Source organism: Ursus arctos, unplaced genomic scaffold, assembly GCF_023065955.2.
Source record: "Ursus arctos isolate Adak ecotype North America unplaced genomic scaffold, UrsArc2.0 scaffold_6, whole genome shotgun sequence".
NCBI lineage: Eukaryota > Metazoa > Chordata > Mammalia > Carnivora > Ursidae > Ursus > Ursus arctos.
Window position 1 is genome coordinate 67,296,081 of NW_026623078.1, and position 26,173 is coordinate 67,322,253.

The window sequence follows — 26,173 nt, forward strand, 5'->3', positions numbered from 1 at the left end:
ATTTTTTATATTCTGGATACTTATTGCCAAATTGCTTTGCAGAAAAGTTGGTGTTCTTTCCTCGCGGGTTTAATCCCAAGACAATTCTTTGTAACAAGAGAAGGAAACAAGGTCACGAAGAGCAGTTCAACCGCTAGCATTCAGCTGCCACAAACAGTTAATGACTATTTCCTTACAAAAAAAGCTCAAAGCCCTGCATGGTGTATCCGTCACAGGCAGGTAATTCTAGCAATCTCTGGCTCCATCTTTCTGGAACCCAGCATATAAATGCGAAGTGGGATATTAAGTTGTCAGCTCGTGTACTGAGCGGAAGTCATCTCTAGCCTCTCCATTCTCTGGATTATTTCTTCTCGAGTGTTTAGTTCAGAGATAACTTTCAGTAAACTGTTGTCACTTGAAAATAAACAGTCTGGACAATGTATGCTTCATTTGGAATACTGAGAAAATAAACAACCCAGGATATGCTTCCTTCTTGTCTTTGTAGCCCTTTCTGGAATGTGTACTCCAGATATTTTACTTTCTTCCCTAAAGCAGAAGCTTTTATTTAAAATAAAGCTATTTCTTTGGCACTTCTGGGCAATCCTTTGTTGAAGGACCGCAGCAATGGGCAGCTTTGGAGCCCTGCTTCGAAGAAACCAGTCTGTCCTTCTGGTGCTCTTTCTTTTGCAAATTCAGAGTCTGGGTCTGGACATGGATAGTCGTCCTACCACGGAAGTCTGTGCCACACACACAATTGCACCAGGACCCAAAGGTGAGGAAAGAAAAACAAAATGTTCATATATAATAAGTGAACTCTCTTCCCTCCTCCCTCAACCCTCCTGTAACTCTCAAGGACTTTCTCTTCTCCCTAGCATACTCCTTCTTTTCCTTCTATTTCGGAAAACCAATGGCCTGTTATTTATGTAAAAATCTTCCTTGATGTTAGGTAAGAGAATGTTGGGAGGGGGCAGACCTCACCCAGGGCACGGGAAAATTCCCTCCTCCATGCTGTTCCAGGGGGAAAGTACGCAAGCCAAGATGTTAGTCTTTCAGTAATGCTTTCCTTAAGACCCTCTATTCTTTGGCTGTTTTTATTCCAATGCCTTTCTCAGCACTGATTTTGGTAAAGTTACCAGGCAAAACCTAAGTAAAGAGAAAATGAAATCTTTCATATCTTTCATCAATTAGTGGGCTTCCTATGAAGAGGAAAATTTTTGTCAAGGATTGCAGGTAGTGTATAAATGAAATTTCTTTATTGAAAGTGGAGTCTTTGGGGCCAAGTGCCTTCAGCTGAAGGATGATGGACTATTGCAGAATTTTTTCAAGTAGAGCCAAGGTCTAAATGTGCTTCAAGCAACTGGTTGATAAAAAATGCTGCTGTTTTCCTGGTTTCAGTTCTGACCCTTTTGTTCTGAAAGTGGTCACTGCAGTGCAAATTGATGCTCCCTTATTAGTAATTCATGCTATGTTTCTCCAGGCTATAGGGTGGAAGAATTGCAGCTGCTTAAAATTTTAAGTAGAAAAAAAGGGTCTTTTAGAAAAAGCAGAAATACATCGCCCTATGCTTGTCAGTTATTTAAATGTGTATTGCTTAAAGTGCATTTTTCTTAATCAGTGAATTAATTTCCTCCTAAGATTGCAATCCAAGCTTTAACCTTTGATACCATAAAATAAACGCAGGGAGGAACAATGAGACCTTGGGGCTTCCAAATAATTTCTTGGGTGAATGAATGAATAATGTGAGGGCAAATGTTCAGAAAAGAAAGTTTTGATTAGAAATAAAAGTATTGACTTAAAACTATTACTGGACTTTGCAATATTGTACAGGGAACTTCGTGTTATTCCCGGGGTATCAAGGAAAATGCTGAAAATTAAAGTTTTCCTTGTCCCTGCAAATGGGAGAGTCCATTAACAATTTTCCTTGCAGAGAAACTACAACTTTCAAGCTAGAAGACGAATGGACAAAGTGTTGCCAAAATTACATCCCAAATATCATGCATTCCAATACAACAATTCTGTTTATTCCAATTCAGCCAACTAATATATTAAATACCTATTAAGCACCAAGCATTATTTTGGGCACAAGAGATGCATTAAATCACATATGCTAATGTCATGAGCAATAGCGAGAGAAAACATTTAGGAGGGAGGAGCAGGCAATTAATTTTTTTTGTGTACCAGCAGTCTGTCCACCATGGTCTTCCAGCCTTCATTTCTTAATGCAAAACTCCCCCCTTCCCACTGCAAACCTTACTAAGATCTCAAACAATGTAGATCTTTCACTCTTTTCCTGAGCCCCTGTCCTCTAGAAGCTGGGGGTTCCAGAACGCAGTCTGCTAGGAGCCTGGCATGATTTCTTCCCCTAGAGTCTGAGGACTTTGCATCAAAATGAATTCTAAGTTCCCTTCTTATTAGAGATGCCACAATTCTGGAACGGAATGTCCTGAAAACCTCCTGCATCTCAGGCCCATGTCAGGTGCTAAAGGTTTCAAATTAAAGCCCTTGTCCTAGAATACGTCTGCATTTCCACCTGAGTACTAGATTGCAAACTCTTAGACTCAGGGCTCAGTTAACTCGGTTTTCTCTTTGCAAATTGCCTGTATGCGTGCTTGGAGGCGCATGCGTATGCTCACGACCACCCTGGGCACCGTGCTCGATGCTGTGCTTACAAATGAAAAACAAGGCTTAGTCTTGTCTGCTCTGAAGATATAAACTGCCATCTACCTTACCTCATTTCTTCATGAACATGGTAATAGCTCCTCCCTACCCCCCCCAACAAGGCAGATTTGCATATTTATTTCTATAAAAAAATACTAATAATAAAGAAAAGCTTGATGGCTTAAGAAACATTTTAAACGACGAAATTATCTTCTGTTCAACGTATTTTTCCTAAGAGCAGGCTGGTGTATAATCATCTCAATACCGAAGTTACCAGCACTGTGCTCAGAAACTTCTAGATACTCTGAGAAACAATAAAAGGAGTTTTCCCTAAATTCATTTGGGAGACTGGGAACTAAATAAACTATCTAGAGTTGCAGGTGGAAAACAAGTAATGTTAACCTGTCATATAATATGTTGTCCAAGACAGACTCACCGATTTTTTTACTGCATTATTTCCCAAGCATGACTTGGTAGGAAGAAAGATATTGAATTAATTCTGTTTGATCTTCAGTATGCTATTACATCTATTTATGCTTCGGTTCCTTTATTTGTAAAGTGAGCTTCATTAGAGAACTGTTTTAAGAATAATATAAGCTAACAAATGTAAACTTTAAGCCGTGTAGACATCATAAATAGATAATTAAATTCTATTTATCTTTCCTTCCTCTCCCTATTTATCTAAGTCAGCTAACAATTTTGGGAATAAGCAGTGCTCCAATTATCAAAACTTCTTTGTTGAAAGCCATCTTTATTTTTCTCTCTATGCCTAAAATTTATTATTTTATGTTTGGTAGAAACTGTTTTTTCCCACCTGCATCGTTTCTTGAAACAATTGGTGTAAAATTCTGACCCCTAGTGGTTTTCCTTGAAAACAGCAGTGGCAAGAAATTTTAACAAGAAATGTTAAAAAGAAATGTTAAGAGCAATAAGAAATATTTGAGTGATGATTCACAATTTCCAAAGTATTTGCAAGTAGATTATCTTGTTTAATTTTCACAATTGCCCTATGTGGTAGCAATTACTTTAAACTTAAAAGGTAAGGAAACAATCTCAACAAGGCCAAGGGGAGCTCTCAAGGTCTCTCACATACTTACAGAACAGATATGCACCTTGAACTTTATCCCTGGCTTTCTGGCTGCGGGTCCAGTGCCATTCCATGACATCCACCGGTTTCTCTTAGAATCAGGTTTGAAAATATAGTCCACTGACCCCTATGTGATGAGAAATGCATGCCACAATGTCTAAGAATGTAGCATTCATGCAACCTCACAGCTCAACATTGTACTGGATACTAAAATATGCTGAAAGTAATGATATGCCTCCTCTTTGATAATCAACTCCGTTACTTCATTAGTTTGTTTGGAAATTAAAGCTATTTTGCCTTATTGCTTATGTTGGCTTCCATTAGCTTTTGTGTTTAGGAGCTTTTTATTTTTTTGCAATGACTTCTGTGTGTGTGGCCTAAAAGTTCCTTTGCAATCCATCTGGCTTCTCCCTACTGCTCCCACATCAATCTGCTTTTCCACTTGTAGTCTGATTCAGGATCCTTGCTTTGTCTGTCAATCCTGGCCCAGGATCTCTGTACTTGATGCTCCTTCTGTCTGGCCTAAACTTACCCCAGCCCAGATCTTCCCAAAGGTCGTTCCTTCTCTTCATTTAGGTTTTAGCTCAAATGCCATTTGCACAGTAGGTCCTACCAGATACCCCCTCACTCTCTGGATCCTAGCAATTGGCACAACTCGAGTTATTTCCAGGAATCTTCTCAGCCTCTAGTGCAAAGAAGTCTTCTTGTGACTTTCCCAAACAGATGGCCACATGAGCCCAGGAATGTCTGGATCATTTTCACAGCCAAATTGGAAGTCTCACTACCTGTAATGTAACTGTCAGAGGTAAATTGGTCTAATCCCAGTTATTTTTGCATTTGTTAAAGCTGAAGCAACTTGTTCTAGGTCACGCAGTGATTCACTGGCGGCAGGACTAGAACTGGAACTCCTTTTCCAATGGCCAGGCCAGTCATTGTTCCATTCTGCCATGTTATATCATCATCCTCATGTTTCATCATTCTCATTAAGCATGAAATGATCCTTCCTTTAGTTTTCTAAATTAACGTTAGAAAAGGAGATCTGTGAGGTCAATGCATAAACGTCGTACGGAATTGTTTTAGCTCGGTCACCTTGATATAAATTAAGTTGCTAATTTCTTTTTGGCGGCTTTATCAGAGAGGTTAAGCAAATAGGTATTTTCCCAAAACCTTTATATTAACTGTATTAATTCACTATATTCTTTCATTGAGAGTTTTAATATGTATTTTGTGCATAAAGATGGACCAAAATTTTAAGTGGCTTGGCCAGGGTATTCCGAACCATTTTTTCCTCTCCTTTTCTCTTTGGGTAGATGCCAAGAAAGCATCTGAAGGTTAGACCAGAAAGGGAAGAGTAAAACTCCTGTCAATCAAGGTGTGGGCAAAGATGAGTCAGGAGGTATTGAATGATAATGATAAAAAGAATTAGCGTGTTTCATTGTAATAAGGATGTATCCTTTCCCCAGGCCATCCCTTTCCTCCGCTCCCTTGCCCAATAACTTGGCTATCCATCCATCACTGCTAGGGTAGGTGCTAGTAGTCGTAGGTACTTGGATGTTGGCGAAGATCATGGACTTTGAACTTGAGCTCTGCCACTTACCTGTCTGAGACCTTAAGCCTCAGTGTCTTCATTTTTTGAATGGAGAGAATGTCATTATCCATCTCAAATGCTGAATTTGAAAATTAAAACATGTGTGGCATATACCTTAGCCATCCTTATTTCCCCTGAACTTCCACTGTCCATTACCATAAGCTCCTTCTCTCCCCACATCCCTACTGAAAGGCTCACAAACCGTGAAGTCGGCTCCTCAAATAGAAATCCACCAGGGAAATGACACCACCTTCGGCTCCTGGCTGCCATTTCCTGCCGACTGTGGTCCCACTGCAGTCAACTCTTGTCAGTAGTTCACAAACTTGAGATCACCCTTTCTCTTCACTCACGTTGCCTTCTTCCCCTTGTTCTCCAACTGAGTCTGGGGTTCTTGATCAATTAAATAGGAATAAAAATAGTGTAAATACCCCTAGGGCTGTAATGGGATTGAATGAGTTAAAACCCACAAAACCAAACCTCAGTTGTCTTTTCAGTAAGAAAAGATGGGACGGTAAGTGTGAGTACTTCATAGGGTCGTGGTGAGGAGAAATGAGTTAAGCCACACACAGCACTTAGTACTGTCATATGGCCAAGGACGTTTTAAATATTCAAAAACCATGGATTCGCAAAACTCAAGAGAAAATGAGAATGCTTTTTCCTGCTTTTTGGTCTTTTTTTTCTTCCTTTAAGGAATATTTTCCTCTTATTTCAGGTCTCTTGTGGCCACTTGAGAATACTTGTATCTGTTAAACAGATTATATGAGTATGAGTATGCGTCCTTAAAATTTACAAAGGGTTTATCAATTATTTTTCTCTAGCTCCACTGACATACTATAGGAATCATTATCCTTATTTCAAGAGAGGGATGAATAAAAAAATAAAGTGAAGGAACTAAAGCACATTGCTTCTGAGGGTCATTCATCTGACATCAGCCAGGGATGGGTGTATGTGCAAGACATTACAGTACGGAGCACGGTCAAAAACAGTTTGCACGATGTGGTTCTTCTCGCTTGAGATGAGCAAAAATCTAGAAAAGGCTTATGACATTCAGAGCCCAAGTACTGCGCCCCCTCAGGCTACATGCTGAGTGACCAAAGAGGCCCTTATGGCAGGTAATGTGATGCCACGAGTGTGACAATATGCTGCAGACCAAAGTGAAAGTCCCCAAAGAGACAGAGGGACTTGGATAGATTACAAAAGAAGGTCTCTAGAATAGATTTATCCCAGCACTTGAAGAGCAAGTCTAGACCATGCACCAGTGATCCTGGGGCCAAGCCACTACTGGCCCATAGACACAAACCCAATACACTGACATAATGCTCACATGGAGTGTCCAAAGGTAAGGGATATGACCTTCTTTCCTAGCTTAGAGGACCCCGAAGGGACGCAGTATCATGTTGGGTTTATTCTAAGGTGACCTAACCATGCTAACGTGGAACTTTCTCCTCCTCTCTCTTCCTCTTTTTCTTAACATTTTAGCTCTGCACGGATGAGAATATGCAAAATTAAAATGCTCAGCATTCACTGATGCCAGGGTTTTCCTGCACCTGCCTGCAAGTCTTCACCATTAAGAATTGCATCTCCCCAAACGCATCATTTTACAGCCTGCTTTCCTGTATTCCTTCCTATCTTACTTTTTGGAATTAGAAAAACGAATGGGTGTGGGAGGTTAGGGCACAGTACTCTGCCATGCCAAAATGCATCACTAATGCAACAAAGTTATTGATTTTATTTTCAGGTCTGTGGAGACCTATTCTTGGAACAGGGGTGTCCAATGGAGGAGAAACTAAGTGTTATTCTACCTCCTTTTAGGTAAATAAATCAATCTTTTAATAAGGTGGAGCACAGAATGTTTTCCCTATTCTAGCTCCAATGGCTTCATTGTAAATGGAAACTTACCACACTTTTTAAACCTAATTTTCATTATACCTTGGGTTTTCTTTCTTCTTCTTTTTCTCTTTTTTTGGTTTTCACAGCTATTCTGTAGAAGTTTTAAGATTGTATCAGGTCTGACTAGCCAAATGATAGTTTAAACCAGAAGAGCCAATGGAAATCTGAGTAGTAGAATGAAGCAACTTAGATTTTTTTTTTTTCAGGTAGACAAATCTCTTGGCAGGGCTGAAGATAGCCTGAAGGACTGAAAGGATGTGAGAAGCTCTTGGTGGGACATGAACTAAAACCAAGAGATGAATTAGGGCTGTTGGGATAGGGAGAAAGAGGGGAGATTAGAGAGAGATTTCAGAAGCAAAACTGGCAGATGATAATGAGTTCTAAACAGTTTGAGCTGCCTCTGGACATCCATATGGAAAAGTCCAGTAAGCAGTTGAAAATAGATATCGTAAATAGTTTTTAGGCATTTCTTCTCTACAAAAACAAATCACACTATTTGTCTTGACTCATAGTTTTTGTAACTTGTCTCATTTAGTGGAATCATCAGGGAAGACACTGCTATTCTCACAGATGGGTGGGATGTCCATGGGTTGGGATGTTGGGATATAATCGCATAGCTATTACTTACAATGCTATTCTTTTTCTTTATATTAGCTTCTCCCCCACTTTGTAGTGAAAGGAATTTTAGACAGAATATTGTATGTTACATCTACAGAGTGCTGTAAATGTTTCAATGCCAGAGGCATGAACTCTGGAAGCAAAAATACACATCAACCAGGGAGTTGCAAATCTGCACAGCCAAGGTATGGGCTAAAGAGGCATTGCCTGCCCTTGGCCTCTTCTTTGTATCCCTCTAATTTCTAGTGGCTAGAAATTCTGGGTGGGCTATTGGATGATACTGTCATATCATAAATTTCCTGAGCACTCACTGCATTCCAGGCACCGTTTGACCCTTCATATGCAAGATCACATTTACTCCTCTCAAAAACCCCGTGAGGGAGATATTTCACTATTCTGGTTTACTAATAAGGAGACTTAGACTTATAGAATTTAAGTGGGTTGCCAGTGAGCCAATGATGGAACCAGGACTTGAACTAAGCCCTCAGATCCCGGGTCTTCCACTCTCATCTACTGCATTGTGTTGCAGAAGCACGTCCCTTAGTCCTGGGTGGATGGGGTTCCTCCTTGCATTTGTTTCTACTGACTTGGCTCTGAATGCATTTTAATAATGAAAGATATGGGCAGGAGGAAGAAAACCTGTCCAACAAACCTTAATATTGTATTTTTCATTAAGTACAATGTTAGTTGTTTTCTTTTTTTCTCCCTGTTACTCACACAGGCAATGACTACAAAAGACTTGCAGGTTCCAAGTAATAATTCTTCGTAAACCAAATAAACCTGAAAACAAAGAGGAGGTGATTTATAATGCAAGTAGGAAACATTGCAGGATCCTTGAAATCCTCACTTTTCTTTGCTAGGTTATACAAGAACTAGCTGAAGTGGGAATAAATTTCATGGGTCTCTGACATTGATGGGGCACAAGAGAAGGACTGGTTGACATCATAGTCATGCATATCAACAACTGGGTTGGATCATAAGAAGCACCTAGTAAACATATTTGTTGTCAATATTGTCATCGATATCGTTAATAGATAAATTAATCACAATATACGCACTTACATATTTCCTCACATTGTTTAGCGTATTAATATAGAAAAAGCATTTCCATTCTATTTCCTTATTTGATACATTATCGTATCATCTGAGGAGAGGACATATAGATGAATAAAAGCCAAATCTTCTTCCCAGGGAAAAGAAAAAAGATCATTGATCTTTTAAAAAGCTCACCTTGTTAGATGCCATCAACACACATGACAATTTCTCTTTCATAATACTCATGACATTTATAAGACCTTGTTTGGTGTCTCCTTCCCACCAAACTTTTAGGCTTAGATCATGTCTGGTCTGAGACCGCGCTGTATGCCTGGTACTCAACGCAAGACTTAGTAGCTAGTGGAGACTCAACAAATATTTGTTCAAGGAATGAATGAGCGAGTGAGCAAATTGTGAAGTTTTGAGCAGCTCTTGAGAACAAAGTGTAAAATATCTGCCCTCAAAACAAGGAACTTACACTCTAAGTAGTTGACATTAATACAAAAAGTTAAACAACAGTGCGTTTTAAAATAATACTCTAAGGCAGCAATTAGAGTAGTAACAGGGAACCAGATGGTGAATTACCAAGGAAATAATTCTATCAATAAATTCAGAGAATTTCGAATTTGAGACAAGACTAATGGGTAAAATTTACAAAAGGATAGAAAGTCCGCAGTTTCTTTACATTTTTTATGATTTATTTTTCAAATTGCAAGGGTATTTCATGCTTTTTGAAACATGTAGCATGTATACTACGCTAAGCGAAGTAAGTCATTCAGAGAAAGACAAATGCCTTATGATTTTACTCATATGTGGGATGTAAGAACCAAAACAGATGAACATAGGGGAAGGGAAAGAAAAAATAACATAAGATTAAAATTAAGAGGGAGGTAAACCATAAGAGACGCTGAACTCTAAGAAACAAACTGAGGGTTGCTGGAGGGGAGGTGGGTGGAGGGAAGGGTAACTGGGTGATGGGCATTAAGGAGGGCACTTGATGTAATGAGCACTGGGTGTTGCATGCAACTGATGAATCACTAAATTCTACCCCTGAAACTAATAATACAGTATACGTTAACTAAATTGAATTTAAATAAACAATATAATTTAAAAAACCATACAGCATGTGTAAATACGTGCAGAATAAAGATGTGTAAAGAAAAAGCTAATGCTCTCACTTTTCACTGTTACTCTTCCCTTTCCCAGGATTAATGATGTAACCATCATTAATAGCTTGGTATTAACATGTTTCTCTATATTCTTTCTGCTTATTTATTCTTTCTTCTAAATAGGATCATATGCATGACTCTCCAAGAGACATTCTTTATATAATATAACATGGAGATCATACTTTCTTCAGAGGTCTTTCTTGAACTCATTATTTTTAGCAACTGCGTGATATTTCTCCCGGTATTTTCATCAGTTTCATGATGATACACTTTCAGATTGTTTATGGTTTTTGTTTTTGCCACTACAAACATTCTCATATATATAAATACACACACATGTATATACATTAGTTCTTACAGTTATTCTCATAAAATGGGTTCCCTAAGGTAAAATGGAATGTGTGGATTCTTCATGTTAATCCTTACTGACAGACTAGCTTCCAGAAATGCTGTAGCAATTCATGTTGCCAAAAGCAATGACCGAGTGCTTTCTGCATCCATGGTATCTTTGAGTGCTGTTAGTCTTTTTAGTTTATTACTAAATCTGATGGCAACATATGATAATAGACATTTCCATACATACCTTTCTGACTAATAGTGAGTATGGACATTGTTCATCTATCATTAATATTTATATTTTTAGATCATCTTTTTATTTCACTTACTGTCTTTCTGCAAAAGCTTTCCACATGTTAAGAACATTCATCATCTTGTATGTCTTAGTGCTTGATTTTTTTCCTTGTCTGTTATATATTTGTAAACTCAATATAGTTATGTGACTTCTTTTATCATACAAGAACTTCTAAATTCTGATATGGTCATATATATCTTTCTTCTCTTTTATGACTTCTACTTTTTTCTTCTGGAGAGATCAACTTTAAACAGAGAGAAAAGCCTTTCGATGGGGGCATGAATTGAAAGACCTTTTAATGAAAAATGAATAAACAAGTTGAACAGGCATAGAAGGTTGTGCAAGTCAATGTCAGAAAATAACACCAGAAGGTTCCGTTGATGCCAGTTTGTGAAAATCCAAATACTAGACTAACTAGTTTGGGTTTGGCCTATAAACACAGAGAAACTGCTGAAACGTTTTGAATGGGGCAGTTTTGTAATGAAAATGTGATTTTATAAAGATCCGTCTAAAGAAACCAATATTTCAACAATTATTCATTGAACAGACACTATTCCAGGCACTTGGAGTCACCAGTGAATAAAACACCATGAAGACCAGTTAGGGACCACCTGCAGGGAATGGGGGTTAGAGTATGAGGACAGGGAGAGGTAGACAATGGCAGCAGGGGTGGGAGGAAAAGAAAGGACGCAGGTGAGGAAAAGTAAGAATCAAAGTGGGAGTTTGGAAGGAGGAACAGCCAAAACCAATTCGGGGACTGAGCCTGGGAGATAAGAGCACGGTGGGGACATTGGGAAACAAGGGCAAATAAGAGAAGAAAACAAAAGTATGGGGTGGAGGGAAGAGTACAGCCCGGCCGGCTGCCCTCCTAGGTTACGAGCCATCACACAGACCTCTTGGCCAGCTGGCTCAAGTCCATTCATTAATCAGCCATTTGTGGGAATAACATATTAATCAATGACTCATTTATTTGACTGTATTGTCATCAAGCTCACATTTATCGATCTTTAAGGGTGTTATTCCATTCCTTTTGAACCTTCATCCAGGAAGCACCTGTCGCATCTGAGTGGCTGTGCAAGTGCTAGGGATTCAAAGGCAATAATAGGGCATCCTCCCTGACCTGTCCCATCGTCTGACACGGCGTGGTGGGTGCTATGAAGTACGAGGGCTGTTCCCTTCAGGGAATGAGACTACTCCTGACGGTTGAGGAGGGAGATGGCAGCAGGAAAGCGCACTGAGCGGACTCTCGGGAAGAGGAGGTAACACGTGTGCCAAACCTGGAGGATGCAAGGTTTGGATGGAAGATAAAAATCCACACGAACTTTTATTGATGAGAACGTGTTAGTACCAGCCTGCCCTCATCTAATGACAAATTTGTATTTTAGCTTATTTTCTTTTTCACTTACCTGAAGATATAAATTTCCTCCGGTGGAGCCCAATGCGAAGGATCCCACTGACTTCTTCCTGAGAAAGACCAGGGAAGAGCTGCAGGTGTGAGCAGGTAGAGGCAGGTGTTCCCTCCTTTATGCTCCCAGAACAGCTGCTGTCCCAGCACTTACCACAGTAATTGCACGCTTCCGGCACGCCCGTCCTCTCCTGAGGTTTTGATCCCCTCAGAGGAAGGCCCTTATTTTCCTGATCTGTGTCTAGTAGTTACATTAGTAAGGAAACTTGTGTTTGCAAGTGAAAGAAACCAGATACAAACCAAGCTTAAACTGGTTAAACAAGCAAACCGAGCAGAGAAGGGGGATGTACAGTCTCATAGAGCAGGGAGGGGTTCAAGCTGCGCTACATCCGGTCTGGAGGAAGGTGCTTAGGACAGAGTCTTCGTACCTTGGTTCCGCTTTCCTCGATGATGACTTCATTCTAAAGAAGGTTCTCCCTTCATGGTGGTAAAATAGATTCAGACACTTCAATACTAGTCTGTCCCCTCTGCAACCCCTGCAGAAAAAGCAAGTCTCCATTTTTGAAAGTTGTTACTACTTGAGTTATGAGGACGCTTATCTACAAATTGAGACTCACTGGCTCCTACTGGGTCACGTGCCCACTGCTGAACCAATCACTGTGGGTTAGGTTCAAACCACAGGCACTAAGAATAAACAAGTGTTTCCTATGGAGATTTGCGGGGCTGTTACCAGAAGCACAGATCGAGGGTACCAGGAAGGTGAAACCTGTAGGTTCCCCCTCTGCACTTAATATTTAGTGGATCGATAAGGGCACACTCAATGCACAGGGATCTCTGTGAGCTCTGCCATCCATAATATCATTTAATCTTCAAGCAATCCCATAAGAAAAGTGTAACTACCTCAATTTTCTGGTTCAGGAAATGGAAGCAGAGAGAGTACTTCTGTAGTATAACATTAAAGAGCTGTTCACCGGAGATGTAGGATTTGAGCCCAGGTCTCTGTGACTATGAATTAGTTTGCTGGAGCTGCCGTAACAAAATACCACAACCTGGGTGGCTGCAACAACAGGAAGTGGTTGTCTTCCAGTTCTGGAGGCTGCAAGTCCAAGGTTAAGAAGTAACAGATTTGGTCTCTTTCCGCTAAGCCCTCTCTCCTTGGCTTGCACATGGCTGCCTTCTCACTGTGTCCTCGCGTGGCCTTTTCAGGGATTAGTGCATTCATTCCTTGTGTCTTTTTGTGTGTCCAAATTTCTTCCTCTCATAAGAACACGAGTCAGATTGGATTAGGATTGTCTGAACAGCCAGAATTTAACTTAATCACCTCTTTAAAGGCCTTATGTCTAAATACAGTTACATTCTGAAGTACTGGGAGTAGGGCTTCAACATACCAATTCTGGGGGTGAGGAAACAATCCAGCCCATGACAGACTATAAAACTCCTGTTCTGTCCATAGCACCAGGTTTCCAAAGACCTGGGTTTCCAAAGGCTGAAACCCTTGGCAAATTGCATCATGGTTAAGAGCTGCTTTCTTCCACATAAGATTCTCCCTTGGACAGCTTTTCTCCTTAGAGGCAGGCAGTTGCCTACGGACTAAAATGAACTTAGTTCTTTTGTAACCATATCCCTGCTGTAGGACCAAAATAAACATTTTGCAAACGCTTTAAATGTATCCGGGAAGGTGTTAATTGTTTTATAAGGATCATTTTATTTCATGCACACTCATCGGAACTGGGTGAGGTGGTGTTAGGGAAAAGCCTCAGAAAATCTCTTAGAGGACCCCTGCCCTACTGTCATGGAAAGATTTTTTTCTATTCATAGAACATAGTGTTTGTTATTATCATGTTGTTGTTGTTGTTGTTGTTGTTGTTGTTAAGCCAGGTTAGCCAAGGTCTGTGTCTCCCTTGACCACAGATAAGTCGTTGCATGACAATGAAGATGCGAAGTAATGTCTACAAATCATTCTTCTTTTAGAAACCATGCTTGCTCATGTTTTATGCTTTCATTAAAAGAAATATGAAGAAAAACCCCTTAGTGTCTCGAATGAGGAAAGCGAGCTGTGATGCAATGTCACCGTGGGCCTATAGTCTGTCCACAGTTTATGACCACTGCTCTCTTTGAGGGTCATTGAGCCATGCTTGCAGAGGCCTGGTTTTAAATGACAGATCAGCTTCTCCTGCTGGTTCCTGTTAACCAAAGCTTGGCACCAGTTCTGGGGTATAAGACCTTTGAAGGGCTGAAAAATCCTGCCTTCAGGGAATGGGCAGGAGCAGTCCAGGTAACGCTCCACATTACCTGGCAATGCATTTGATGGGGAGAAAAGGAACTATGAAAGCTTTTTATTGATTTCTTCCTCTACCAGCAATATCCACCACAAAGCTATCAAAATGAATCAAAGTACCACGTGTCTCAGAGTAAGCAAACAGCCCTGAATTTGGGAGACTAAACAGGTAGGTACTCTATTTCCATTTACAGATAAAACAGAGACTTTGGGGTGCCTGGGTGGCTCAGTCGTTAAGCGTCTGCCTCCGGCTCAGGTCATGACCCCAGGGTCCTGGGATCGAGCCCCGCATCGGGCTCCTTGCTCTGCTGGGAGCTGCTTCTTCCTCTCCCACCCCTCCTGTTTGTGTTCCCTCTCTCGCTGGCTGTCTCTCTCTCTGTCAAATAAATTTAAAAAATCTTAAAAAAAAAAAACAGATTACATCGAAAACTGGGGATGTACTGTATGGTGACTAACATAATATAATAAAAAATCATTATAAAAAAAAAAAAACAGAGACTTTGAACGGTTAAATACCACACCTAAGGTCACAAAGCTAGAAGGGATACAATGAGGAATCGAATTCAAGATCTGTAAGAGCGAAGCCCCTGGATTGCACCAATGTCTTACCCCAGTGTCACAGGAACTGCAGTCTTCCGTGAATGACCAATGGGCATGTGTCTTCTTCTAGCCACTCTGGTCAAGGCAGTTTCTTGATTTACTAGTAGTCCTTTCAGAAGAAAGAAAAAATGGAGTTTTTGTCATGATTTGTTTTCACCGAACCCAGGTTTACTCCTCTGAATGTCTGTCTGCTCCTCTTTCTAAGTGCTCACCTCTTTTCTATTGGTTTTTATACAGAACAGGAGTACGGGCTCAAGATGAACAAGGTCACAGATCTCTATAAAAGTGACTTTAGCAAATCCCTGAAGCCAAACCAAACTCAAGATTGACATAACGCTCTTCTGTGTACATAGGAGAATGTTCTTACCTTTCAGAGATTTGCTGAAGTATTTAAGGAAGATATGTCATGAAGTCTGTAATGTACTTTAAAAAAATCAGTAAAAATACATAGATGAAACAATGGTAACATGTTAATTGTTAAATCTCAGTAATGGGTATATATTTATTTCTATGTATCTTTAATTGCGTGAAAATTTACTTAGTATACATGGTCAAGAACAAAAGTAAGTGATGATCGCTGGGTAAGGATGGAGGTGGTGAATGCAAGGGGAGGTTTAAAAGAGATGTGATTTCTAGTGATGATGATGACGATGGTAATCCTTCTTATGCCTCCCCTCTGTTCTCATTCAAAGAAGAACAGATAACCTTACCACGCACCAGGCACTGTGTGGAACACTTTTCATGTATTGTCCCCATTAGGCCACAACAATCCTATGAAGTAATGATTATTTTTCTCAACTTAATGGATGAAATGGAGACTCAGAAAAATGATATAACTTGCTCCAGAGCCTTTTTCACCAAAGGAGAGCACTCCTTTTGCCTTAGGGAGAGCTGTGTGGGAATAACTGAGCTGAAAGAATTCAGGACACATAGGGAGGTAGGTAAAGGCACAGAGGGACAGATAAAGTAGTGAATGGACAGAAGGCAAACATAGTAGGTCCCGAGGATGGCTGAATATTTCAGTGAAAGGATGACGTTGTGATCAAGGAAGTCGAAGCACTGGGAGATAGTCCATTTTATGACCATACTGATATACCTGGTATGTATGAGAGGTGCAGGGAATAATCGATAGGACTACAGAGCTTTCCAAGAGTGAGAATGCATTCAGCAAGAAGGGGTAGCTAGAGATGGGAAGGATTTATCGTAGGGAAGAGTCCTGGCCCCATGAATCAAGCACACCATACCACCTCCACTCAATTCTAAGACTAATCAGGAAAAGGATTGCTAACAACATTCCCGTAGTCCATAAGGTTATTTTGGCAGTGGGTAAAGTACAGCTTCTAGTGAATTTTCTTTAGCATTTCCAAAACCAATTCACTAATTTTTAATAATTGCTTCCTTTGAGCAGGGGGTACTGACCTAGGTTTAGCTATTTCATTTTAAACTAGAATTTAATTGTAAAAGACTTTTTGCTTTTTGGGGAAAAAAAGAAAAAAAAAATTCACCTAAGAAAAATTGGTCAACTGTGTGCTCTGCTGGAATGCTGCTGGAGAGATTATCACAGCAAGGTGGTGGCCTAGGGGGGGGCGAAACAAATCATTTTTGTAAAATTGAGATTAGTTCATTTCAATTGATAACTTTTCATTTAATTTTAAAATGTAAGTAGCTATTTTTAAAAGAAAAAAAAGAAAGTCTAAATTGCACTACTAATCCAATGAAATATTGCCAAGAGGATGAAAGCAGACAACTGTGAGCCATGTGGGGGATCCTTTCCAAAGCTTGCTTTTATACCTCTCTTCTGTTCTCATTAAAGCAAGTCCCAAAGATCAGATGATCCCAGGATACAAGCTGAAGGCAAGGGCACAAGTTGTTTACTTCATCTCTGCCCCCAGCCTGCTCACCACCAGGCTGGGACGCAGGCACCCAGGTCAGAAGAGGGATTTTTCTATTTTCACCCTCCCAGGTCTCCATCAGGAGCCACCAGGGAGCAGTAGATGACTAAGTCACTCATCTGGCTGCTTTTAGTTAAGATACTTTCTTGAAAATGAATGGGAAAGCTCATAGGAGGGGGAGAGGAGAAATAATAACAGCACCAATCGTTCACATCCATGTGGTTTCCTGATTCACAAAGGGCTTCACGCACATGCCTGCGTTTGATCTTGCCTTTTAGTGAGCAGGACATGCATCTTTGGTCCCATCGTACAGAAGAGCAATCCCAAACCCAAAAATGAATGTTCCCAATCCTAGAGTTTGTTCAGAGCATGGGCTTTTGAAGGCAAATGCCCTGGTTTGAATCTTGGCTTTATTACTTGCAAGCTATGTGACCCTGGGAAGTTACTTCACCTTTCTTTTTCCCAGTTCCTCATCTGTAAATGGAGCTAAGAATAATATCCATCTATCCAAAGGTTGCTGTAGAGACCAAATAATAGGATGCATATCAAGGACTAGGAGCCCCTTCGGCACATAGTATTCAATAAACACTACCATCACATTTGTAAAATGTTTTCTAGCTCACAAGATATACCCAGTTGAACTATATTTACTAAGCGTCAGAGCCAAACACTGTGTCAAATGATGGGGATGCCAGAATAAATCAGCCATGACCGCAGCCATCCCACAGGTCACAGATGAGTGTAAGGAACAGCGCAGAAAAATGGGCTCACTCAGGATAAAGTTCATTATTTTCAGCAATGAAGGTAATTAAAGGAGAATTTAGCACAGCCTGAAAGTGTTAGAGAGGGCTTCTTAAGGGGAAATACTTTTCTAATTTTACCTTTCGTAAAGCCCTCTGAAGAAGATAGTGTTTTGTTCATTCTACAAATGAGTGAATCAGGACCTAAGGTCAAGGACTTCCCAAGTTCCCTCAGCGAGTGAGTGGCAAAGCCAGGTCTCAGTGATACCAAACTCTCTCAAGGATACCTTCCCTGTGAATTAAGTCATTGAGATACTAGGCTATTTTTTTTTCTTCTGCATCATTTTTCTTTTTTAAAAAGGAACAAAAGCAATCATTCTTTCTGGATCTCCCTTTTTTCCCCCTGAAAAATGTGGTACAATGTCAAATTATCTAAACTCCAAAATCCGCTAAGGGTCACAAAGTCCTAGATCGGAAGGGACAATTGCTTATTGGTAGGGATCTGGCGGCACAGAGATACACGTGATAAACCCTAGTTCCACCGTCCATAAGCTCTATGACAATAGGCAAGCAATTAATCTAGTTGAGCCTGTTTTTCCATTCACAAAATGGCACAATAATAGTTTCCACCTCCTAGAATTGGTATGATGAGGAACAGTGTTGGCACATGTTATAATTACCCGATAAACATTTGCTACTAACTTTATCTAAAGAAATGCCACTTAATCCGCCCACTTCACCCCTCCGGGCTGATCACACAAATCTTCTGTGTGTTCTTTTTTGAAAGGCTTCCCCAGAAGGAGATTTTAGAGCGTCACATGTGAAGTGTTTTAATGCTTGACCAATCTTGCGACCTGGAAATCCAACTCTTCCACACTTGGCTTATGCTTTCATTTAAAATATTAACATTCTGCTCTCAGAAAAAATAGAGAATGGCTGATTATGCTTTCTTCTGGATGAATAAATGACATCTCCACTTTCTTTCTCCCAAACTGTCTTATTCAAGGAGCTTCACTTTTGTCTTTAGAAGTCTTCTATCTACTTCTTTCCACTGGTGACGGACAGGACTCCTTCATATCCTGAGACTGGTGTGTGGTCATGCAGGTAGCTGGTCAGAATATTGTGCGTGTTGTGCTCTTTGTTTTCGAAGCATGTTCACATACTCACCTTGTTGATCCTAAAACGGCTGAGAGAGGTAGGAGGGCAGGTATGAAGTCCACATTAAGGATGAGGAAACTGAAGTATTAAATAACGAATAACAATAGCCTCCACTGCATGATTACGTTCTGTATCTCTTACGCATTTCATCTTATTAAACTTCTTACAGGGGCCCTCCTTTGGTAGGTGTTATTAGTTCAATTTGCAGGAGGGGAAAATGAGACTCAAAAAGGGATGTCACATATCCAACCTTCTCCAGTTAATGAGTGGTCAAGCTGAGAAAGGCCAGATCTGTCTCACTTCAAAGCCAATAAGCTCTATCACTGACTTTTGAAGGTTCGCTCAACCCATCAGTGACTAATATGAAGTGAGGATCCAGGGCTCCTGATTTACAGTCCAGGACACTTCTCTTTTCTTTTTTTCCTTTTTTAAAGATTTATTTATTTTAGAGAGACAGTGTGAGCCGGGGCAGGGGTGAAGGGAGACGGAGAGAAAAGATCCCAAGCAGACTCGTCGCTGAGAATGGAGCCCACCTTGGGGCTCAGTCTCACAACCTGGAGATCATGACCAGAGCAGAAATCAAGAGTTGGACGCTTAACTGACTGAGCCCCTCAGGCCTCCGCAGGACACTTTTCATTAAGGCGCTCACTCAGTCCTTGATTGGGCAGCGTGACGGTCGCTGCTCACGCAGAACTGCTTTGTATCCCCATTCCTAGTTGTCTTCTGTTCTTAGCTTCCTGGTCTATTCATACCATGTGGGGGCTCCCAAGCATGCAGTCAGAGAGTAGTCACTTACAAAGTACAAATTATCATTTATATATTTTTATGTATTTAGATAATTATATATAATATATATTTATATTATTTACATATGTATCACACATCAATATACACGTTTATACACATACAAGCTTCTAGAACTGGCCAATTTCTCCAGCAAAAATAAAGATTTGTCACACCAGATGTTATACACACACACACACGTATATATATACACACACATAAGGTATATGTATATACACACATATAATGTATATGCATATATATGTATACACACACAATGGAATATTACTCAGCAAAAAAAAAAAAAATTAGATCTCACCATTTGCAACAGCGTGGATGGACCTAGAGTGTATTATGTTAAATAAAATAAGTCAGACAAAGACAAATACCATATGATTTTGCTTGTACGTAGAATCTAAAAAACAAACGAACAAACAAACAAAAAGTAGAAACAGACCCATAAATACAGAGAACTTGCTGGTGGTTGCCAGAGGGGTGGGAGGAGGGGAGATAGGCAAAATAGGTGAAGGGGATTAGGAGGTACAGGCTTCCAGTTATGAAATGAATAAATCACAGAGATGAAAGACACAGCATGGGGAATCTAGTCAATGCTATTGTAATAGTGTTGTATGATGACGGACGGTGACTACACTTGTGGTGAGCATAGCAAATCTATAGACTTGTCAAATCAGTATGTTGTACACCTGCAGCTAATGTAATATTGTCAACTACACTTCAATTAAAAAAAAAACAGACTTGTCAAACCAAGCAAAGTTCTCAGGAAATCACCAGCAAAGATATTTCTTTAAATATGAAGTTAGTAGGTTTGCAAATTTGAGAATTTCTTGCAGAAAATTTGAAACTGCTTCCCCCAACACCCGATACACTGAGGGCAAGGGGAGACCAAAGAAAGAGGCAGACCAATCCAGATTAGTAGGTGGTGGTGTTAACAAGCAAGAGAAGTTGCATATGGGGCTTGTCTTCCGTGGTGGGAAGACAAGATTTCCACACCTGGCTGCCAGAATCTCATAAGTTTATATAGAACTTATTGGGATTCAGTCACATATACTAGCCACATGGTCTCAACAATACCTCACTCTCTCAAGGCTGCACCCTTGAAATGGCTCCCACTATGGGAATGGTGGACACCTCAGACATTTCAAGACAGGGGAAGGGGATGAGGAGATTTGATTGACTGCCCAGGTCTAGTTCACAGGTCAATGGCAGTCACATCCCCTTAATGACCTCCCCCAACAATGTGGAAAAAAGTGAAAGACAAAAGATACTAGAAGTGTCCTCTCTTTCCCTGCGTGTGCAGTCCATGTGAGCCCATACACATAGTCACATCGGAGTTACAAGGCAAGAACTGGGCTGAGGAAGGGATTCCAACCATGTTCACCACCATACCCTGGGGAGGATGTGCTATATTACTATTGAGCTGCTCCACTCTTTCATTTTCCATTTCAAAAGGAGATGATGGTGAAAAGGGAGATCCAGGAGAGGAGGGGAAACATGGCAAAGTGGGACGCATGGGGCCAAAAGGTAAGTGCAATGACATGAATTTGACACTCTGATATTAGAATTGCTTTCCTCTTTCTATTGGCTTCGCCCTGGAAATTGGCAGCTTTCGTAACACTCTCTGCTCCAAAGATGAATGAAATGTATTTCAGACATGAATTTACTCACCACCAGAGAGCTCCTATGACACTGACTGTCCCCAGGACTCGACGCATTTCTCAAGCTGCCTACTTAGGGTGGGCAGGAGTGGGACACTCCAGGAACTCTAGGAGTAGCGGTCTCCAGAAATATCTAAGAAACCGTGAGTTTTAGAAACACGGCTGGGTTGATAGCTGTGTCTCTTCTCAGAAGCCACTACTAAGCAACTCATTTTGGCTTGCCTAGAGTGTAAGGAGAACAATAAGAAGGAACAGAAGGAGTTGTCTGATCCATTGACTTACTCACCTATTTCCAAGATCTGTCAGCAAATGGCGCGGTGTGGGAGGAGCAGAGCAAAAAAGATGAGAATGACAGAAAGGCTATAAGGGAGTGTTTTTACTCCCAAAGCCAAGAGCAACTTCCCCAAAGTATAGCTTTAGATTGTGATGTGTAAGCGTGTGTCTTCTAAGCGCTGGACATATTTCCTGCCAGCTGCTACAAGCCCTAGACCACTGGTTTCAGAATCTTTAGTATGTTAAAGAGAAAAAAAGACTCACAGGCCTTTGAGACCTCAATTTGAGAAGCGCTGACTTAAACTCTTCTTATTCTATAAATATGTACAACATTCTATAATTACATACAATCATTTGTAAAATTATTATCACAGGGATGCAGCTTTATAACTGGTAAATGTCTTTTAGGTCATCATAGAAAAAAACAGAATTGATAACAATTGATTGTTAACAATTTTGGAGGAACTCAGTGATCCCAGACTATATATATTTGTGGATAAAAACTTGGTGGAACAATCTCTGATGTCCCTTTGATCACTAGGTTTTATAATACATCCCCTCCCCTTTTTAAAAATGTCTAATATAGTCAAATCTAGGAAATAGAATCTCAGAGCGAAGCCAAATGGATCTACAGAGGAAGAGAATTAGAATAAAATGCAAGAATTCTTCCACTCAGCCCCTTATTTGACCTTTAGATTAAACATCTTCTGCTATAGACCTTTTAGAAATATTGTGTTGGTAAGCATTCCAACATCACCGGGTCCAGGATTTTCATACTTACCCACATTTAGCTTTAATATATACACTATAAGACTATTAAAGTAAATAAGGAAGGACAGGATATATGTCACATACCACAGAAAGAAGAGTGCACTTTTTGGTACTTCCTTCAAGTGAATATCATGCATTAGCCACATCTTCAAAGGGAATATAAAACCTTAGGATATAAAGATGAAATGCTTTGCTTTTCAGGAATTAAGGGGGAGCTGGGTGATGCAGGAGACCAGGGCAACATTGGCAAGACTGGGCCCATTGGTAAGAAGGGTAAGCTGCATTTTCCTTTTCTCCAGTGGCAATTTGAAGCAAATCGAGCATACCCTTGATATATTCTGAAAGGTTCTGTATCATGAGAATGATCCTTTTTCTTTCTTTTAACATAAGAATTTTCCTCTTTCTTTGTGTCTAAGCTGTTCCTTTCATACATAAACAATGTGTCTAAAAGAATAAATAAAGGCCTTGAACAATATTAAACAGAAATTCAGGGACAGAATCAAACATAAAGTTTTGGTACTTTCTGTACAGAACTATGTCCTACAATCTGCTGGTTGTAATCCTTGATACACTTAAAATGCGTATCATGACCACGAAGCACATTCAGTGGTAGAAAACAATTATTCATAAAACTCAAGGCAGTAAAGGACAGTAGAGTTTTCTTTTCTTTCTTTCTTTCTTTCTTTCTTTCTTTCTTCTTTCTTTCTTTCTTTCATTCAAGATTTTATTTATTTGAGAGAGAGAGACAGAGCAGGAAGGATGGGCAGAAAAGGAGAGGGAGAGAAAGAATCTTAAGCAGATTCCCTGCTGAGCATGGAGCCCAACCTGGGGCTTGATCTTATGACCCTACAACCATGACATGAGTTGAAATCAAGAGCCAGTCACTCAATGGACTGAGCCACTCAGGTACCCCAGTATAATTTTCTTTCTTAAACTGAGTGAAATAGTAATGATTCTGCATCTGGGATTTATTAACAGATGAGAAACTTTAAGTATATATATTCATACTCTTTTGTATTCTGTCCTGTCCGAATCCTGCACAAAATTACTGCTTTCCCATTATAAAACAGAGATGGCCTCTTTATTATCTAAGTATTCCTGCATATCATCTTCTCATAAAAACGCTCAATCATAGCCAGTTCCAACGGCTCCTGATGGTCAGCAGTTCATACTGGCATAGTTCCTCTTGGTTTGAAGATACAAAGCCGAATGAGAATCACAATATTTTTGCAAGGAGCTCATAGACTATTTAGAAGAATTCTGCAGCCTTGATGTGTACCCTGCAGCCTTCCTTCCATGCATGCTGAGCAGCGGCAGGATCAGTCATATGCCTCCCAGTCACCCACAACGTGTGTGGGCAGGTCGATTGGTGCAGTGTAAGCCGACGCTATGGCCCCCCTTTCTTCTCATCCCGTAGCTTGGTACCTCCTCTCTCCCTGTCCTTTTCCAACTCATTCCTTTGAGAATTTTCCTTCTGCCTGCATTTGAGGGCAGGGACAGAGTGTAGTACCACTGAAAAGAAGTTGCTATGCTTATTTCTGATTCAGTGGCCTGTAGCGTACGTTCACCTGGGATTGAAATTCTCACAGCTGGGGAAGAGCCAGACGGACTCCTCCTACGTGACGACTCTTTCCATAGTATGGATTTGGGGTGGTTTTACTATGAAGCTAATGAAGCTTTGGCTTCAGAGCCCCACACTTACTTGGGTCCTTCCCAAGACCCTGAGAGGAGCCTTATCAATGCACATGGCCATATGTCTTGGTAGCGTTTGTAAAGTAAGGCATTTTATCCTCAACTGGTGAAAAGAGTGCCTCTCAACATTAAAAAACAAACAAACAAACAATTTCCTCCTTAAGCAGCCTTTTTAGACATTATTTTTTTCTAATTGTCTTCCCCTATGAAATTTTAATACCATCCATTGACTATATATCTGTTATGTACTGTGTGTATATTTTTGAAATGTATAAAAGAAAGATTTTTCACCCCCTAGAACAGACTTTTATGTCCTTGAGTGGATACTGTCTGCATTGAGAATGCAGGCGTAGCACTACTGTCTCCTTCTGCTCCAGCTTCCCTCCGTCAGACTTCTCTGTGTATCACCTGGTTACGGGAGTGCCACAAGTATTTTGGGAGCTCACTGAAAGGAACTTGAGTGGGAGAAACGTTTAGTTTGGACTTCATGGGATAGGCTTACATAGTTGCAGTTACTTCCATGTACAGTTGTTGCTAGTAATTCCAATCGAGGGATAGCTTCCAAGAATATTCTTACCACTTACTGTGCAGATCTCTCCAAAGTCATGGTTAAAAAGTGCAGGGGCAGAGATCAGATCGTCAAAGGAATGTGTCTTGCAGCATCCAGCACAAGAAATGTGTGAGTTGTGGGAAAGAAACAACATTTGAAATGTACAGGACCAGAGTTAAGCTGCGGGAAATGTTTCCAAATCCAACAGCTCATATATGAAAAAGACATTAGAGAGGTATTCTCAAATTTGACAATATTCTTAATGTGCATAAATCATCAATACTAAGCCGTAGAGGTGAAAGAAATTTCTTACACTATTAATAATGAAACAAAATTCAGATTTCTGCATATAAGCTATGAGAAATTCACTTGTATTACTCCTTCTGCTAAGAATGACTACCCAAGTCAAAAAAAAAAAAAAAAAAAAAAGCAAAGCACAAATACAAATTTGGAGGCCCGGAAGAGCTAGCAAGTTGAATAAGACTCTAGGGGCCTGATCTGGAGGAGAAGAGAACCACACTGAGGCAAGCTATGCATTCTGTACTATTTTGCAAGTCATTCCCCATAAGCGAGGCAGCGCTATGAGACTGAGAAGCTCCAGCAGGAAGTTGCTCAAACTGAACTGGTACTCGAGGCCTGCCCGGGAAGAGTGGCCCGGGAAAATGCCACTCTTTTTCACTTCAAAAATAAACATTTTCTGTTAGGACTCCACAAATTCTGAAAAACATTTAATTAAACATACACCCATTCATGTTTCAAAACATATTAACAAGCTAGACATAGAGGGTACCATATTTAATATGAAAGGGGATATCAGCAACAGCAACAGAAACTTATTAAAAATCATACTCAGTAATGAAACCTTGACCACTTTTCTCCTGAGATTGGGAATGAGATGAGCACAGCCCTCGTCACCAGTTTTAACTAACATCATAGCAGAGGTTCTAGCTAGAGAAAAATTGCAAGAACAGGAGATAAGAATCACAATAATTGGAAACAAAGTAATAAAAGGGACATTGTGTGCAGCTGGTGTGAGTGCATATCCAGAAAATACAAATGAATCTACAGATTAACTATCTGTATTAAGTTTTTTACACTTTAGCCGTACAAAAATCAATTTTGTTTCTATATACCAGAAATCATTGAAAACGAAATTAAAAAGATGCCACTTATTACAGCATCAAAATTATTAAGTATCTAGGAACAAAGCTAAAAAAGAAGATATCTAAGCCTTCTACAACAAACATGACACAATGATGATGAGAGAAATTAAAGAATGTTTAAGAAACATTCATACATTGGGAGGCTCAATATGGTTAAGATGACCACTATGGTTAAGATGGCCCCAAATTTATGTGTAGATCAATGCTATCTCAATCAAAATCCCAGAAGTAGCTCTCTTGGAATTTAATAAGTCAATTCAAAATTTATATGGAAATGAAAGGAACCCAGAATACCCAAAGACAACCTTAAAAAAGAAAAACAAAGCTAGAAGGCTGAATTTAAACATTTGTTTTAAAGCTACAACCATTAAGATAGTGTTAATTTATGCAGAGACAGATAAATACACCAATGAAAGGAAATGGAACATGCAAGAAGACACTTAAATTTGGTTTATGCAAAGTTGATGTTACTTCGCAATGAGAAATGATGTACTTATCAATAAGTAGTGCTAGGTCAATTGCATATTCATGAATGCA

General features: G+C 40.0%; 1 protein-coding gene across 2 annotated transcripts in view; it reads left to right on the forward strand.

Annotated features, from left to right (window-relative positions):
• Positions 1-351: 351 nt before the first annotated feature.
• COLEC10 (collectin subfamily member 10) overlaps positions 352-26,173 on the forward strand; it is a 36,346-nt gene continuing 10,524 nt past the window's right edge. Inside the window, exons 1-3 of one of the 2 annotated variants that reach the window (XM_026495524.4) lie at positions 352-751; positions 20,982-21,053; positions 22,433-22,504. In XM_026495524.4, the coding sequence (XP_026351309.1) occupies positions 604-751; positions 20,982-21,053; positions 22,433-22,504 (292 nt within the window). In that variant the 5' untranslated portion in view covers positions 352-603. The remainder of the gene's footprint in view (positions 752-20,981; positions 21,054-22,432; positions 22,505-26,173) is intronic. The other variant, XM_044382627.3, reaches the window with a different exon arrangement.